Raw genomic sequence first — 16,799 nt, forward strand, 5'->3', positions numbered from 1 at the left:
TAAAATTCAAACCAGTAGTACCTACTCAGTCATTTAATCAATGCTTGTATTACAAACAATAGTTTTTAGAAAAATGTAAAATAAATGTAATATTGGATCATGGTATAATTACTCCGGACCATTTTTAAATGTATAGATTGAATAATTCGTTGATAAAAATAAAAATAAAAATTTCCCTCATGTCGGCTAAACCCATTATTATGATTTTATTGTCCTTAGTGCACTAAATTAAATAGCTGAAAAATTACTCTTTAAAATATTGATACGATTACATTTACAAGAAAAATACATCTGTGTCAGTCCTTGACCAGTCTGAATATTATGTTTCTATAACAGTACATAATAGATTTTGACGGAGACCGAAAACGTTACAACGCAAAGATGTTCAATCAAAGATAAATATTGAAACATTCGTTTTAAGTATTATTTTCAGACTTCAGTACCAATTAAATTTAAAGTCTTACTTTAGGTGGATAATGTATTAGATAAGGCTATTTGGTTAAGGTTTAGTTTTACTAATTGCCACAATATTATTTTCTATATTATATTGGAATCCAAATGGTTTTCACATTAAAAATAACATATACATTACATAATCAACTTAAAAATAAATAATGTAAAAATTACTTAAATATGAATAAAATGCTTTACCTGATATGCCATCGTAAGTCCACCAATCTTCCCAGCTAACCGTAGACAATACTGAAAAAAAATTCGAATAAACATTTAATCAGTTGCATCGAACAATAATTTTTGAAATAAATAAGACATCTATTTATTCCTATTTAGTTCATTTATAACTTATGAGTACGTTATAGTAAATTGAGTTAGGTTAATAAATACCTACATAATACTCGTATACCTAATCAGTCGGTACTCGAGTATTGCCATGACATGAGCATAATATTATTTGGTATACTAAGGTTACATAACATACGATATTAATAAGGTTAAGGTTATGGTCACTAACCAGAAAACTAACATAAAACGTAAGTGTAAGTGTGCTATGTGTTGTAAATTGTAATTAACGTGTGTTTTACTATTTTGTGTGATAACTATACATTTTAAAATTAAAATAAACAATTTCACTTAAAAAGTAGGCTTCAAATACGAAGAATAAATTATGAGACTCGATGACTATAGGTACATCATTTTTTCTAAGTCTTGGGAGATTTAAAAAATGTCAGTTTTTTCGGTACTTACTTTACTAATAATTATAAATATAAAGACTTAAAATTGTATTGAAATATAGACCTTTGATACGAAACTAATTTATTATTCATTGATCGGCTGTATGAAAAAATATGTATTTTCGTTTGAAAGTATATTACACACACACTCACACACATGCGCACTCGTTCATTCAGTTCATTGGTAATAGTCTGTGTGTGTCCCTTCGCATAACTGCATATTATTATTATTACAATGGCAACAACCAACAGGTGCCTACTAATACAACGTACAACAATAATATTATGAACAATATCTCCGCTTTATTCCTAAGCATATTAGACGTATTTATATACGTGATATTGTTTGTTTATTATTTGTCTGTCTGCAGACAGTCCCGCGTGCAACTACACACGATAGGTATATTATATTTCAAATCCGATAAATTAATATAGTCATTATATCGTCGTCGTCGTCGTCGTCAAAGAAGACTAAGTGGGCCTAGCTAGAATTTAATTGATGGCTGTTAACCTTCACCCGTTCTTCACTGCCGGCGAGAAGACGAGGAGACGGTCGTGCTCGGATTTTGCGATGAATTCACTTTGTACTCTCAGCGTCGAACGATGATATTATTATTATGTTCACAAGCGGCAATTAGTCAAAATATCCTCTATGAATCCCCCAAATGCGCTCCCCCCCAACCACGTGCACGTGTAATTTGGTGAAAACGACAATAAAAATAATAGTAATAATAACGACAACAGCAACAACAATATTGTTATTCGTCCGGAAAACAAAACGACGCGTGACAAACGGCCAGCGAGTCGTAGTGATTGTAATCCGTGTTTGCGGTTGTAGTTTATTGGCGCGTGAAAAACGGCTTTTTGCCAATACGCTCGTGTGAATAGTTTAAAACTGTGTGAAATTGTTATTTTTTTCGCACCTCCCCCCCCCCTCTCACCATTACACCGATCCCGCTGACTTTTAGAACCGCGTGGGTCGAATAAAAAAAAACCCTCGCAACGAAGTTTCCACACATGATAATGCGTGTGTAGGTTGCAGACACCCATAATATGCGTATAATGATATTCACATTACACTGAACGTAACACAAATACCCGACAAACGAGAAATGACAATTGACAGGTAAAAGTTAAGAGTATGAAAACAGTCATGACAATTATGTGGATACTTCATATATGTTATGTCCGTAAATAATGATTTTAAAAAAATATTGACATTTTAATTGATTGTAAGATTTAGACTACTCGGCTCATTAACTCGAAGTTTATTTTAAAATTAAATTTACAAATTTATGATTTTGAACTATACGAAAACAAAAAAAAATCGCTATTTAAATGTACGGTTTTTTATTTTTATTATTATTCTCAGCGTCAAACCTCGATAATATTGTAGTACGAGCGACTATAATAACTATACACCTACAACATAATAATATTATATCACACAAAACACACATTTTAATTTCGATCGAAACAACAACGTTATTTTATCCGTCAGGTCATTCTGTTGTGCCCATTGTATAGGTACAGTCATTGCGTACAGAGGCCGCCGCGTTGTAATTCATAATCTCGGTTTGAGTTTGACAATAGTTTTAGATGTACCTAATAATTACATTATTATGCGCCGCGTTGCGGTCGACAATAATTCACACCGCGGCGGCGGCGGCGGTTCGACTACTAGAAATTCAATCAGTCATAAAATATATTATCTGTTTACCTGTATTACCGTGTAAATAATTACGATATTGTTACGCAGGTGGGCGTATACGCTGTCCGCCGATGGTAATAATTATTCGCAAATTAACCGTATCATTATCATCGTCGTACGTCATGATTTACATGCATCGCTCGGCGCATATGCCCACCCACTGCAGGTCGCCGGGTCCCATGACATGTCATATACTAATTGGGTCCCGTGTCCAAAACGAAACTGCGGCAGTCGGGTCGTGCGCTTGGAATTATACTGAACTGCGGGTCGGTTGTAAGGGAAAAAACGTTTCTTTTCGCCGTTTCGACCGGGCCGCGCAGACTGTCTACAAATCATCGTTGTGTCTACATGATATTTAACTATTACCGCACAGCGTAGTGCAGTGTTTCCCAAAGTGTGTTCCGCGGAACCAAGGGGTTCCGAGAGACAATGTCGAGGGTTTCGCTAGATGTATGTGATTATTGAGAAAATACTACAGTGCCTAGGTATATTGTAAGTGCACGGGCACTGTGCACCAAACGGATTATGGTAATTATTTGTAAATCGAGTAAATCGACTATAATATAACTATGATATTATATTGTGATGAAGCGTATGTCGTCGGAGCTCAACGGATTACTGCAGGTCTTTGTTTTCCAGAATCAAATGTTATCGTACAATCGGGTCCTATGTTAAGCGTAATATTGCGCAAAGGCCGCAGACAGGTTTTGCTGCTCATCATTTCAGATGACTATAATATACATCAAATTACAATCGTGGGTATGACGTTTTTTTCAAAACTTAATGATTTGAATCGTTTTTTTTTTTTTTGTCTTCTCGATATTATTATTTTTAATCGCTCAGCGATATCCGAACTATCGGTATTTTGAAGTCCCACAAACTCCGAACTATCTACAGCCGTCATTTCTCTCATATTATTTTGTTTTGGGTAAATTGAAATAATTCCATTTTTGGAAAAAATAAATACTTTTCAATATGTCTGATTGTTATCACGTTTTAGATTTGGCTTTTTTCGAATATCCACAGAGACGTTTAATACTCTTACACCTGCACTCTGCTAAACTTATAAATTATAATGTTAGTGTTTTCGTTCCAGATATAATATGATTATCGTTTGTCGCGATACTTCGAGACTAGGGCCGACGACCTTTCGTGTACGCGATAAGCCGTCGTCCGCACTTGTCTGTACGACAACCGTGGACATCCACCGACATGCGGATCTGTTCTTCCGCGACCGTCGTTCGAGACGTCGCCTTTGTCGCGTGCGAGTTTGCCATTGCGGGCCATTTTGTGCCATTTTGCGCCGTTGGCGTGTGTATAATATTGCGAACACTCGTTTCCTCTGATTGTTCGGCATCTTGTCGACATCGTCGCCGTCGTGCGTGGGCGCGTTTATTCGCCATTGACCGTGTGAACCGTTGACTTCGCGGCCTTTACGTCATCTGCGTTGTGGTCATTGTATTGTTGTTGCGGGTCGTCACTTTCATTGCGTCCCTTGTTTCTACGGGTGCTTTTGGTGACGACGACCTGACACCTGTCACGTCTTATCATGAAGTGATATCAGGCCAATAATTAAGCGCCACCGGTCTATTGGTCGCACTGCGAGGGACCCAGCCGTCGGTGGAGTTTAGCAGCTCGCTGGTACTGTTATTTTGTTTTTATTTCTATACTATCCGCGATATCGGTGATATCGATCACGTTAATTACTATCAATACTATTCGGTTCGTAATTATTATTATATTTTAGTATTTCTTGTATTTGGGCGCCCGTCTTTCATTTATTATTATTGTTATTGATGTTATAATGCATTTTATACGACGCGTATTATAGTGTATATTTGTAGCACGACGGTGCATATAAAAATTATTGGTTTTGTTAATTATAATATTGGTCACCCGCTCATTGTAAGATAGTTAACTATACACTCTGAGTTTTCTTAGCTTGCCATCCTAGGCCGACCGCATTATGTAGGCGTCTGGTGGTACAGTTTTTTTTTTTTATATTGATGTTCATTTCCAGAGTATGTAAATTAGAAATATAATACGTTGTCATTAAAACAATGAAAAACCTAAATTTTCAAACACTATAATAGTTATTGAAATGATGACTGCTGACTGTTACAAAAATCATACTTTTTGGACGTGAGTCACATGGCATTATAAATAATTACACCAATATTCATATGATAATCATACGTTCGTTATGACAACTATAGACCTCTAACTTAATAATAATATAGTATTGCACTCGAACTAGTCGAGATGGGTCGGCGGTTGGTCGGATTAAGTTTAAAGGGAATACTATTTGTACATGTCATTCTATGTTTTAGTCTCTTCAATTTTTTCAGTCCGTTTCATTACGATATTAAACAACACGTTGTACTACGAGTTATTTTATTTGTGGTCGATACAATGGATCAGCAGCGGTTATTGCTTATGAATCCTATAGGAAATAGGTAGCAGGTTGTATTTGAACATTGAAATCTCAGCCGTTATGTAACGGGAATATTATCGCATTATGGAAAACTAACACGTGCCCGATTCCATTTTCTAAAGTAGTAAACAATTTTTTTATGGGTTTCATTCAGCTGCACTCCGATGTTTGTCGGAGACTATGTTAAAACATAATATATATGACGCCGGGTGGAAAGCTCAATTTTTTTCATTTGCCATAATATCCACATTTTAGTCGTTATACGATAGTGGTATCTACTGTAATATTCAGGCAAACCACTCATAATATGATAACATACTACTAGACAAACAACTACCTGTTAACGATATAATAAGTATGCTTCAACTATAATACTGTGTACCACTAATCGCGAATATACTCGACCACTACAATCAGTTAGTAGGATTATAAATTTCGGGGCACAGCTGCGGATCAATATTCAATACGTTCTAAACCTTCCCATAACGTGCGGTTGTGTACCTATATTGCCTATACATCACGCCGTTCAATACATGATGTTTTAAAAACCAAATTAAATACGATGCAATAATAATCAGTAGGTATAGATCAGCAGGTAATAATTATATTATAGATACAATAATATATTGTGTAATCAGTAATCATAATTAATATTGTATGCCTATGGTCCTGCGTTGGTTGGTCTTGTTATTTTGAGTTTACAAATTACGAGAAAACAAAAAAGGGACGCCACGCCGACCACTTGTTTGAATTCAAACCATGAATTGATTTAACTCAGTAAGTATTACTTCTCTGATTTTAAATATAAAAGTATTAAATGCATTGGGTAATTAATTCACAGAATTTAGTTGAAACACAACAAACTGACAAACAGCATATTACATAAAATAAGTACATAAGTGGAGTTATAATATTAATAAGTATTTAGATGCGTTGTATTTTGTAAAATGTTATGTACTTCAATCTTTGAGGTTATCGTATAATTATGTTTGGCCCTACCTTATTCATGGTTAACTAAACTTGCAGTATATTGTGCATGAATAAATATCGAGTTTTGAAATGCATTAATTATTACTTGATTTGAATGAACTAAATGCAAGTGTTAGGGAAGCAGTAGCTATAAAACGTGGTCGATCTCTGTAACAGTGACTGATAAATACGAAATGGAGAGTTTTTATGTTGAAATATGCTAAATTTGACAAGACACTTAAGTACACAGAGTGACCAGTACAAAAAATGTATAATACAATTTAATGTTTAATATATGATGTATGCATGTATTATTTTAACGATGATCAGGTCACATATCATGTGTAAAAGTCTCCAAAGAATTATTATTTTATATTTTGTAGGTAAAGTTATCAAAAATAAAAATATTATATGTCATGGGATCCGTGGTAATACACTAATACAAAACGAATGTATAAGATAACGCAAGCGACCTGGATATAATATTTACTACATGTAAAATATACATAGGTTCAGCCGGTTCAGGACTAAAACATTTATACGTGCCTAATAAAAAAAATTACTGTTTTTTGCATATTTTACCAATGTGAACCAATACTGATTATTCAACAGCCTACACGTCACTACTTGTCTACAGAATCCACGCACCTGTATACAGGATCATTCACCAAGTTATTGCTGACAGCATAGTCATTTTTTTTCTTCAATATTATAGTTATTTAAAATCTTATTTTTGGAATTTTTAAATAAACTTAAAGAATATATTATTTTTTAATTATTGAGATTTTTACACTACTGAATAGTAATAAAAGTAATTATAATAGTATTTTTGTTCCGTGTACATACTAACTTCTTTTTTTTACGAGATCCCCTTTTCCTACTGTAAATCGTTTAACAGAATATTTTTCTAAAAATGTATAGACGGATGGAATCAAAATTCGATCGAGTAGTTTTTGAGTTATTTAACTTTGTCTATTAAACATAATAATATCACGATATAGGTTTGGAATATAATATAATTAATATTAATCTATCGATATATAATTCGTTTGGATTGGTCTAATTAGCATAATATAATTATCTATTTTTAGGACTGTATTATTCTGAGTATAAATATTTTTATAACTGAGAAAATCAATTTTCGAACTAGGTAAGGTAGTCATCATTTTCAAAAAAAAAAAACCGTTAAATAAATTAATAGTAAAATAAGGAGTTGGGGAAGGATCTCATTTGAAAAGTAGAAGTTCGTAACACCTAAGGACACTCCTTGTGAGCAGTACGACACATTTCAATAATTTGAAAAAATACAGTCTTTGAATGTATTTGAATATTCCAAAAATCAGATTTTCAATGAACAATAAGCGAGAGGCGAGCATTATTGGTGAATCGCCCTGTACACTATATTGTGGGGGACGAAGTGGCTGAGCGGATAACGCGTCGGTTGCAACGCGCACCGTCGTCGGTTCGAACCTCGGTCACGGGCGGCAATTTTTTCCCGGCAGTCGCGGTGTCTGGAGAGAGACATCCCCCAACCGGGCGTGGCAGAAACCCACGGGTGCCCACTAGAAATTCTGCCAAACAAACACACACACGTGTTCCATAACCCAAAATACAGTCCCAAAAAACCCTTCAGTTCCAAAACCCCACAGCGGCACAACCTACAGCTAATGGCCTCAGTTGCCGAAGCTTAAAAAAAAAAATATATATATATATATTGTATAAAATATAAATACTTTGAAAGCAACTTCGTTTACAATATTATTAGTAGTGTGAAATCAGATTGTAATAATATAATTTTACCTGTGCCTAACCATCGTTTTTCGGTTACCACGATTTGTGCGAAAACAGTGCGCATTTAAGACGATATTTATTTTTGCACACTTACTAATAATGCGCACAATATTTTCATGTCGCGCTACGAAATCCTATTTTTCGCGCGATCGGTCGCCCGATTTATCCGACGATTACCGCTGCGGATGGACTCGGGTCGTCGTCGTCGTTTTATACGTCACAATTTATTAACAACCTTAACGCGGGGAACCTCATGGTCTACGCCAGCGTGCCGCCGTTTTTCATTATCGTCGACGGTAATAATAAATTACGTTGGCGTATAATTGACAGCGTACGCGCCAACGACACGACTGTGACACCACGTCGCACATGCCCGGCAATTATCCGAATTGAAACTGTTCTCGTCGCCGTAGTCGAAACGTCTTAAACGATCGCGTTTTCAATAAGTCCAACGATATAATAATATAATATTATATTATATTAAATCGTAACACAATACGACCCCGAACGTATGTTATATTATTGTAATCAGATTTCAACGGTACGTTGCGAAAGTGTTTATAAACGAAATATTATTTTTATTCGTTTTGACGTTCTGCGGGCTGAGCCGGGTGGCGGTTAAATGGCCCGGGGGATGAGGGGCGATAGACTTTCGGCGACTTTTTACCTACGTTCGTAGTAATCGTGAACCATATCAATATAGTTCTTAATGATCGAATAACGCTCGTCGAGAAATCGGCCGAATCAGAAATCCAATGGAATGCCAGCGCTTCGCATTGACCGAGAGGGATCGCGCACACGACGTTAAATTGAAAAAAACCGAATGCAGCTGGAATACTATTTTTTTTTTTAAATATTCGTTTATTTAAATTTAATCTAGAATTCAAGTGTTTATTAGTTTCACTGCAATGACCACATAACAGAATCGGTCGGCCGATATACATTTTATTAAATGTTATTCGGTATCGGAGATATTTTAACGTTGATATTATCGCATGCTATTATGACGTTTAGTATGTCGGAAAACTTCGTTATTTCGAGTTTAAAAATATATTAGAATCGGAGACATCAGACACTGTTTTTAAAACGCCAAACTCTATGTCAATAACAATAACACAATACGTAGGTATACTTATCTCGCTGTCAATTCTCGGTCGCTCGAACACTTCATAATAATTCCGTAGTAATATTATTTAATAACGTACTCGTAAACCGCATTACATAATATCTACCGCCTACTTTATGATATTATAATGTCCGATCTACGGACGGCGTCGTAAAATCGCACCTTTATTATTATTTAGGTTTGTATACATTATAATATTATATTCGTATGTTTAATCGTATATGTTTATTATTATCATTATTATATTATACACTCGTACATTTATACGGCCCTATTAAATAAAAACGACGGGGCGGTGAAAATGCGTTTAAGACCGATGCGCGTTTTTCAGGTTGGGCCGTAGCGCGGGGGGGGGGGGGGGGTCGTTAACCGGAAGGAAGCCGACAGCAAATAGGACCCCGTTCGCGTGCAAGGTCGCGTTTTCTATGAAATTTACGTATTATCATTGTACAGGGTGATTAAAATTTTTTAATAGGAAACCGGACAGTGTACCCATACGAAAAACAATATAATGTACCGATTGTAAAACTTTCGATCCGTTTTGTTTTTTAGAACACACACACACACACACACACACACACACGATAAACAGCAGACGTTCGTCGAGTATGTTCTTTTAAAAAATTTAAAATACATCTTCTAGAGAGGGAGAGAGGTAGAGAGTTATTGTGTTTTCATAGATATTGTCAGGTTTGCCATAAAAAAATCACTCCGTATAATACTATGACCGTATGTGAGATAAAATACAGTGTTGTTCACCAAGCATTCCCATCCCACCTCAATAATACACCAAATACATTTGTTCAAATTCTTTTTGGAATTTTAAGAGTGTCCTGTGGCGATATAAACTTCCATTTATTCCTTTACTCTAAATATTATGTAATGTATTTAAATCGAAATTTGAACGAGTGAGTTTCCGAGTTATCAAAATATTAACACTGAATTATTGCATAACAAAGGACTATTGGTAAATTTATTTCACTTTTCTCCGCGTGGTATTGTTATTTATGGTTGACGTATTATCAAAATGTCATATTATCATCTGCAACGAAAAGATAACCAAATCATTTTATCGTTTCAAGAATATTTATATATAGTTTCAAAACTTGTGTAAAATCTAACAATAATTTTTTGTTTTTTTATTTTTTATTATTAATTGTTCTAAGGCATCGGCTACGAGGTTATAATTTACATGTCCCGCGTAACATATTTGAATTTTTATTGCATGACATTACTGTTAATTTGTTTTTTTTTTTTCAAGAAATATTATTAAATAAGACGATGAAGTTCTGTTTCGTAAAAAAACAGTACAATTTAAACGTCATACTATGGGTTAAAGGTTTCGATTTTGGCGAACAAAATTATTTCATCCCCCTCGACCGCCGGTATGCCCTATACGCTAGTGCAGAATAAATAATGATAACGTGTTGCGAACAACGCTATACGTATGGCGCGTGTGTGCGTTTTATTGTTATCACATGCGTACTTACACGCGTTTTGCGGTGGTGGTGAAATAATAATGATAATAATAATTATTATTATTATTAAACGACGTTAAAATGATTCGCACAAACGCGATAACGCGGCGCCCGCGGTCGGGCGAAATTAAACGAATCAACCGTCCAAAAGTTATTACGGTCGTTACGCGACCGTAATATTGTTATTGTTATTGTTATTGCTTCGCGACCGTGTAACGCACATTAGAGAGGTAATACTGTCGCGTCGGTCCGACCGACGGTCGGTCGTCGGTCGGGCAAACATCGCGAGCGCCACGGTCTCCGTTTCCGAATTAATTAAAACGCGCGCGTTTATCTCGTCTGGCGATCTCTAATTGTTATACGGACGGGGTGTTATGCTCTCACACACACACCCACCCACCCACACCCACCCACACTCACCCGCACACGTCCACCGATCTATTAACTCGGTCACGAGGTGTGCGGTCGTGTCATCGCCACTTCGACCCATCACCCACCACGCACCACCTCGACACTGACCGCATAATTATAATGTCCAATCGAATATCATCGCACCATTGTAACGATTGTACCTAAATAATTTAGTCCGGTGTAGTCGGGGAGTAAGTCACTTTTTGTTTTGGTAATTACGTTACACTATATGTGCACGAATATTACCTTTCGAAATTATTGCAATATTTTTGAATTGCCTTTTTCTTATTATTCGGTCGAGTTGCGTATTACTCATATCTCGGTTAAGACACTAACTTCATCACGGCGAAAGCTATTTTATTATTTTAAAAAATATCACCGGATTATGTTGTCAATCCATAGACATGCGGCCCTCGAAGCATTTTGTTTTCGGCCCTCCTTATAATAAGAGTATAGGTATATTTAATTATTTATTTTAGTGTTTATAAGTGAGATGAATAAAAACAAAGAAATACTAAGGTGGGAGTAGTCGGTCATTTTGCTGACCGATAATAATAAACGAGTTCTAAAATGTGATAACTTGTGTATTATACTACAATAATATGTTTGTTATGAAATAAAAATATATAAAAAAAATATATTATTTTTCATTTGGTGACCGCCCCTCCCCCACCTTTTGTGTTTATAATTGTGTCGACTTACTCGCCAACTACAAAAGATTGGATCACCCTGAACTAATAAGTAGTATTCGAAAATCAAAAAAATATGAAATTTTATAAAATGCTTATTTTACAACTGTAACACTGTCTTACACATTTTTTGTTAAAGACTATTGCATATAACAAAGTTGCACTTTAAAAACTATTACTTGTGTGTGTTTGAGTTATAAATATATTTACGTTACTGTGAAATGTACTGCAAGTAGTACTTACTGGTTATTTATGGGGTTACCTAACAATAGGTATATTATAAATATGTAATTACTGCTGGTGGTTCACAATATTATCTTCGCTGTATTGCAAAAAAATACATAAATAATCTTAACTAGGTACCTATCTCATAACCCTAGCTATATGATTTAGTTTTGATCGTAACTTATAATATTTGAGTAAGTGGTATAAATAACTAAAACATGTTCATCATCAAACCATTCATATTATATTATTAGTCGTGGTCAGTGCATCTGATTAAAGTGAGATGAATTTAAAAAGAAATTGTCGTATTTTATGTGCAAATTCTGTTTAACTACTATTTCACAAGGAAGCGAGTATCTCCCATTAGAAAGTCTCTCCACTCTGTCCTTCATTACATTATTTCATTTTATCTTAACAATTGATGAAATTGTTGTTCAGTTGCAGCTGACTTGCAGTTGCGTTGTAACACCAACGGTCTAAATAAGAAAAAAATTAGAGAATCGAATTGTTCGTTCATATTAGAATTATTTATGTACCCATAAATTTTTTTCACTTGTAAGACGTAAGGACAACTTCAAGGACTTATACTGTGGTTCTAAAAAAAAGTTGTAGATACGTACCTATAATATGCCAAATTGTTGGTTTCACTGAGTCAGAGTTTCAAGTTATACCCGTACTCCCACGATTTCTAACCAATTTAGGTAAACGTTTAAAAAAAAAAAATATTATATCCAGTATTATCGTGGTAACAGCGTTCAATGAGTACGTGTATATAATGTAACTATAATTATACATCGAAACCCCCTCTAACGGACACTTTAAAATAGCGGACGTATTTTTAGAACAAACTATAAACTGAAACATCTGAATAGTGCCATAGTGGACACCTCTGGACACCGAAAGCAATTCAATTTTTATCTATGGTTGTAGACTGACAACATTTGAATAATATTAACACATGCAACGTCATGGTTGAATTATTTTTACTTAAAATTCGATTTTCCAATATAATTATTCACTGTTATTTTGAGTAAAAGACACGGTGAAAGTGACAGTATTACCTACTGGTTATTTACTGATAATGCCGGTCGAGGTCAAAGTGGTTCAAAATAAGTGGAGGGATGGAAAACGTAAATTATTAAAATTTGAGGGATACCGATCTCCCTCCCCCCACTTTGAGAATGAGTAATTTTATTATTATAATCGAGTTGTTTCGGTTCACATGATATATTATTATTATATGCGTGACGGTTATATTTACAAAAAGCCACGATCCCCCTCCCCCAAGTGCGCGCCTAAAGGCTGTGGACTTAATTATTATTATTATTATTATTATTATTATTATTATGCGATGTTATATTATAACATAATCAATTATTGTACGTTTCTCTTTCGCGTACCTATATTCCGCCGTTTGATAAAATGTCTACTTAGAAAATTAAAACCGACATAGAGTAGCGAATGTATTAACGTTTTCCGAGTATATTATACGGGTCATCGCGATAGTGAAAGCACATCGCCATGTACGGCCGACCCGCGCGTGCTACCCACTAGTAACCTATTTATTCTTCAAAAGCCCCCCCCCCCCCAGACGACGACGACATGGGCGGTAAATAATTGAAAACACGATGCTATTATAAATATTCTATAACCGACAATTAAATGACTCTAATCGATTAATATCAATAATTCTGGATAAGTTCGTGAATTAATAATAATTTAATACTATGGTTTGTATTTTTATTTAGTGCCTAGGTCTTGTATATTTGGTAATAATTATTATAATGTTTTTGAATTTCTAAAAAAATAATAAATCGTTTTCCATCGTTTAAAATATTATAATAATTATATCTATTCTAATCTAGTCAAAAACTTAAAATGTCTATAAATAGTTAATCATTTAAACAATATTTTGAAAAATGTATCAAGTATAGAAAACGTCGATTTGAGAAATAGTGAATGGTTTCAGATCAACTTTTTTTTTTTAAATAGGTAAAGGATAAAACCATATTATGCTCGTTTTAAATATTAGTTATATCGTCAAAGCGTTTATCTCTAAAAACAAAAAACTAAATTTTTAAACCAAACTATTTTTTAAATGACGACTAAATAAACTTATGATGGATTTCACATGACATTTTCTAGTCAGAGGTGTTAAAATTTTAAAATTGCATGAATTTTTCAGCACCATTTGATACAAAATGAAAGTTGGGAACTTGAGAGTACCTATTCCTGTAAGCGCCGCATTCATATGGGTACACTACAAGAAATTAGCTTTCACTTTGTTCAAGTAAGTCCACACTTTGATCAAGTTATACCGGAGAAATAACGTAAGACATTGTATAAGACTTAATTTGTAAGTTTGTTTTTGGAAATGTTAAGTTCATCGACTTAAAGCCAGTCACCGTTTTATAATTATTCTCACAAAACATTAATCTCCGTGACCTCCTCAGAATGTTCGACTTTTGTAACCATCGGACCAATTTTTGGCTCAATATATTCTTGTTTCAAACCTAAATCAGTTGAAAATCATTACTCGAATTACTTACGAATCGGTTGCTCAAAATTGATCAGTAGTATTTACGACAAACCGAGATCAAACTGTGTCGCATAGATTACACGGCGGAAAAGATTATATAATTACGTACCCGATCGTCGTGTTTATAATTGCGTACAGAAACCTGCCGCGAGTTGAGTCAAGCGGCATTATAAAATATTATGATACTATAATATACTTTTATAGTTCTCCGTATCGTTATTATTATTATTATTATTATGTGAAAATACGATGGTGGAGTTTTTTTTTTACGACCGCGTCGAATGCTCGTAGTCTTTTGTCAACCACCGTGATCGATACATTTTTTATGGACGATCGTTACAAGGACGCAAGCGTAATAATAATAATAATAATAATATATTATGCACTTTCTTCGTCGTACATGCAGAAATATACACCTCCGAGCGAACGCAAAAGTTGCAAGACACATAAAACGCGTCATCGACGGCGTATATATATATATATATATATAGCAATGTCGATCGTATTATAAATAATATTTTAAGAACAAGAACGCCGACGCCGACGTGGCTGAGCTCAAAACACCTGCACGACTCCAATATATAGTGCAATAAACGACCCATACGACAATAATCATAAAATTACTATTTAATCGAGAAGACCGTCGACCCATTACTGCGAGATACGGGACTCGAAGAGCGCCATTTTATATTATATCGCCGGCCGTCACCACCACTAATATAATCTCTATGTATTTCAAATCGGTTTCGACTTTTTAATATCGACTTATCAACATTAAGTTGTACCGTAATGTTTTAATGACACCGCCGAGATGATTGGCACTGATTGTTATACAGTCTCTCTGTGCAGGTCCACTTATTGCTGCGACGAGGACAAAACGGATTCGCGCAAAATCGTTCTTTTATTTTTATGTTTTCGAGTATCTAATCTCGGGGTAAAATCAAAGTTAGGTCAAATTATGATCTATTATAATTATAGAAAATATTATATGCACGACTACACAGCATAAGTCCGTCGTATTATTACGATTTGTCTAAATATTTAAAATCAAAAAAAAAATGTCGCTTCTTTTATTTTGAAATAATCCTTACACGAAAAGTGTAAATGATAATGAAATATAAAATTCGAAAGTCGCGTGACATACGAAACTCGTCGTCGAAAGCGCAGTAGGCGCTTAATCGTGTTAAGGGTGATACGGTTTAGACATTATAAACGACGACGCCATTGCCTGTGAAATAAATCCGGTATGGCAATAACAATAATACACAATTATTACTGTTTTAATCGAGAACAACCGCCACCACGTCGTCAACGAGTACGAGACTTCGAAAAGCGGAAAACAGGAAAGCGCAGTATTTTGACGTCATCATAACTAATAAAATATTTTCTATGAATTTTAAATCTGTTTCGGCTTTATAATATCGACTTGTTATTATTATTAAGTTACAAAGGTAACCGTGATGGTTATAATAATATTATTAATACGATAGTCGCACCGCTGTTTGTTATTTTCTCTCTTTGTCCCACTCAGTGCAATGTAGAGAAAACGCAATTATTCTAAATAATTTTTGTTGGTATGTTTTCGAGTATGTTTTCGGGTAATCTTCGAGGTAAAATAATAGAGAATAATATTTCCGAGATCATTCTCAAAACGATTAAAAATCATCTTCAAAATTGTTAAATGAGCATTTGGTTTTGTTCGTTTTTTTTAACATTATTAGGTACATAATGAAATCAAACAATAATAAAACATAAGACCACCAATATACCGAATCCTCAAAAAATTGTCTTGTTTACGAAAATAATTTTTGTAATATATGATTTCATTCTAACATATTCCTCAAAAGTCACAATTTTATGCGAATGTGATTTGTTTAGTACGTTATTACTTGTTGCTTGTGCGTCTAAGAGAGAAAAACAAAATATATTTCGCTAACAATTAATGACCGGATTTGATGGATGACATAGAGGGCAAATGCTCGGGGGAGCGCTTTTTTAGTGCTCCATAAAAGTAAATTAGATTTTGCTATCGATAGATCATCATAAATATTAAAAATATTTCAAAGTATTACGACTGCAACTTAGGCGTACTAGAAAAAAAACTATTCAATGACAATTCGTGGGATGAGGAAGAAAAATGTATTAAATCCAGAGGCTCACAGGCTTCAATTTTTTTTTTAATCTGTGTCTTCAAAATTCTCAACCTCCTCCTCGCTGATATCCTCTACTAATAATA

At 34.5% G+C, this 16,799-nt stretch overlaps 1 protein-coding gene across 2 annotated transcripts in view; it reads right to left on the reverse strand.

Moving 5' to 3' along the window:
• The window catches only part of LOC111034999 (carbonic anhydrase-related protein 10), a 264,532-nt gene that overhangs the window by 121,765 nt on the left and 125,968 nt on the right, over nt 1-16,799 (reverse strand). For both annotated transcript variants that reach the window (XM_022316479.1, XM_022316473.1), the window contains exon 3: nt 652-702. In XM_022316479.1, coding sequence (XP_022172171.1) covers nt 652-702 — 51 coding nt within the window. The remainder of the gene's footprint in view (nt 1-651; nt 703-16,799) is intronic.

This window comes from Myzus persicae, unplaced genomic scaffold (genome assembly GCF_001856785.1).
Source record: "Myzus persicae strain clone G006 unplaced genomic scaffold, MPER_G0061.0, whole genome shotgun sequence".
Taxonomy (NCBI): domain Eukaryota; kingdom Metazoa; phylum Arthropoda; class Insecta; order Hemiptera; family Aphididae; genus Myzus; species Myzus persicae.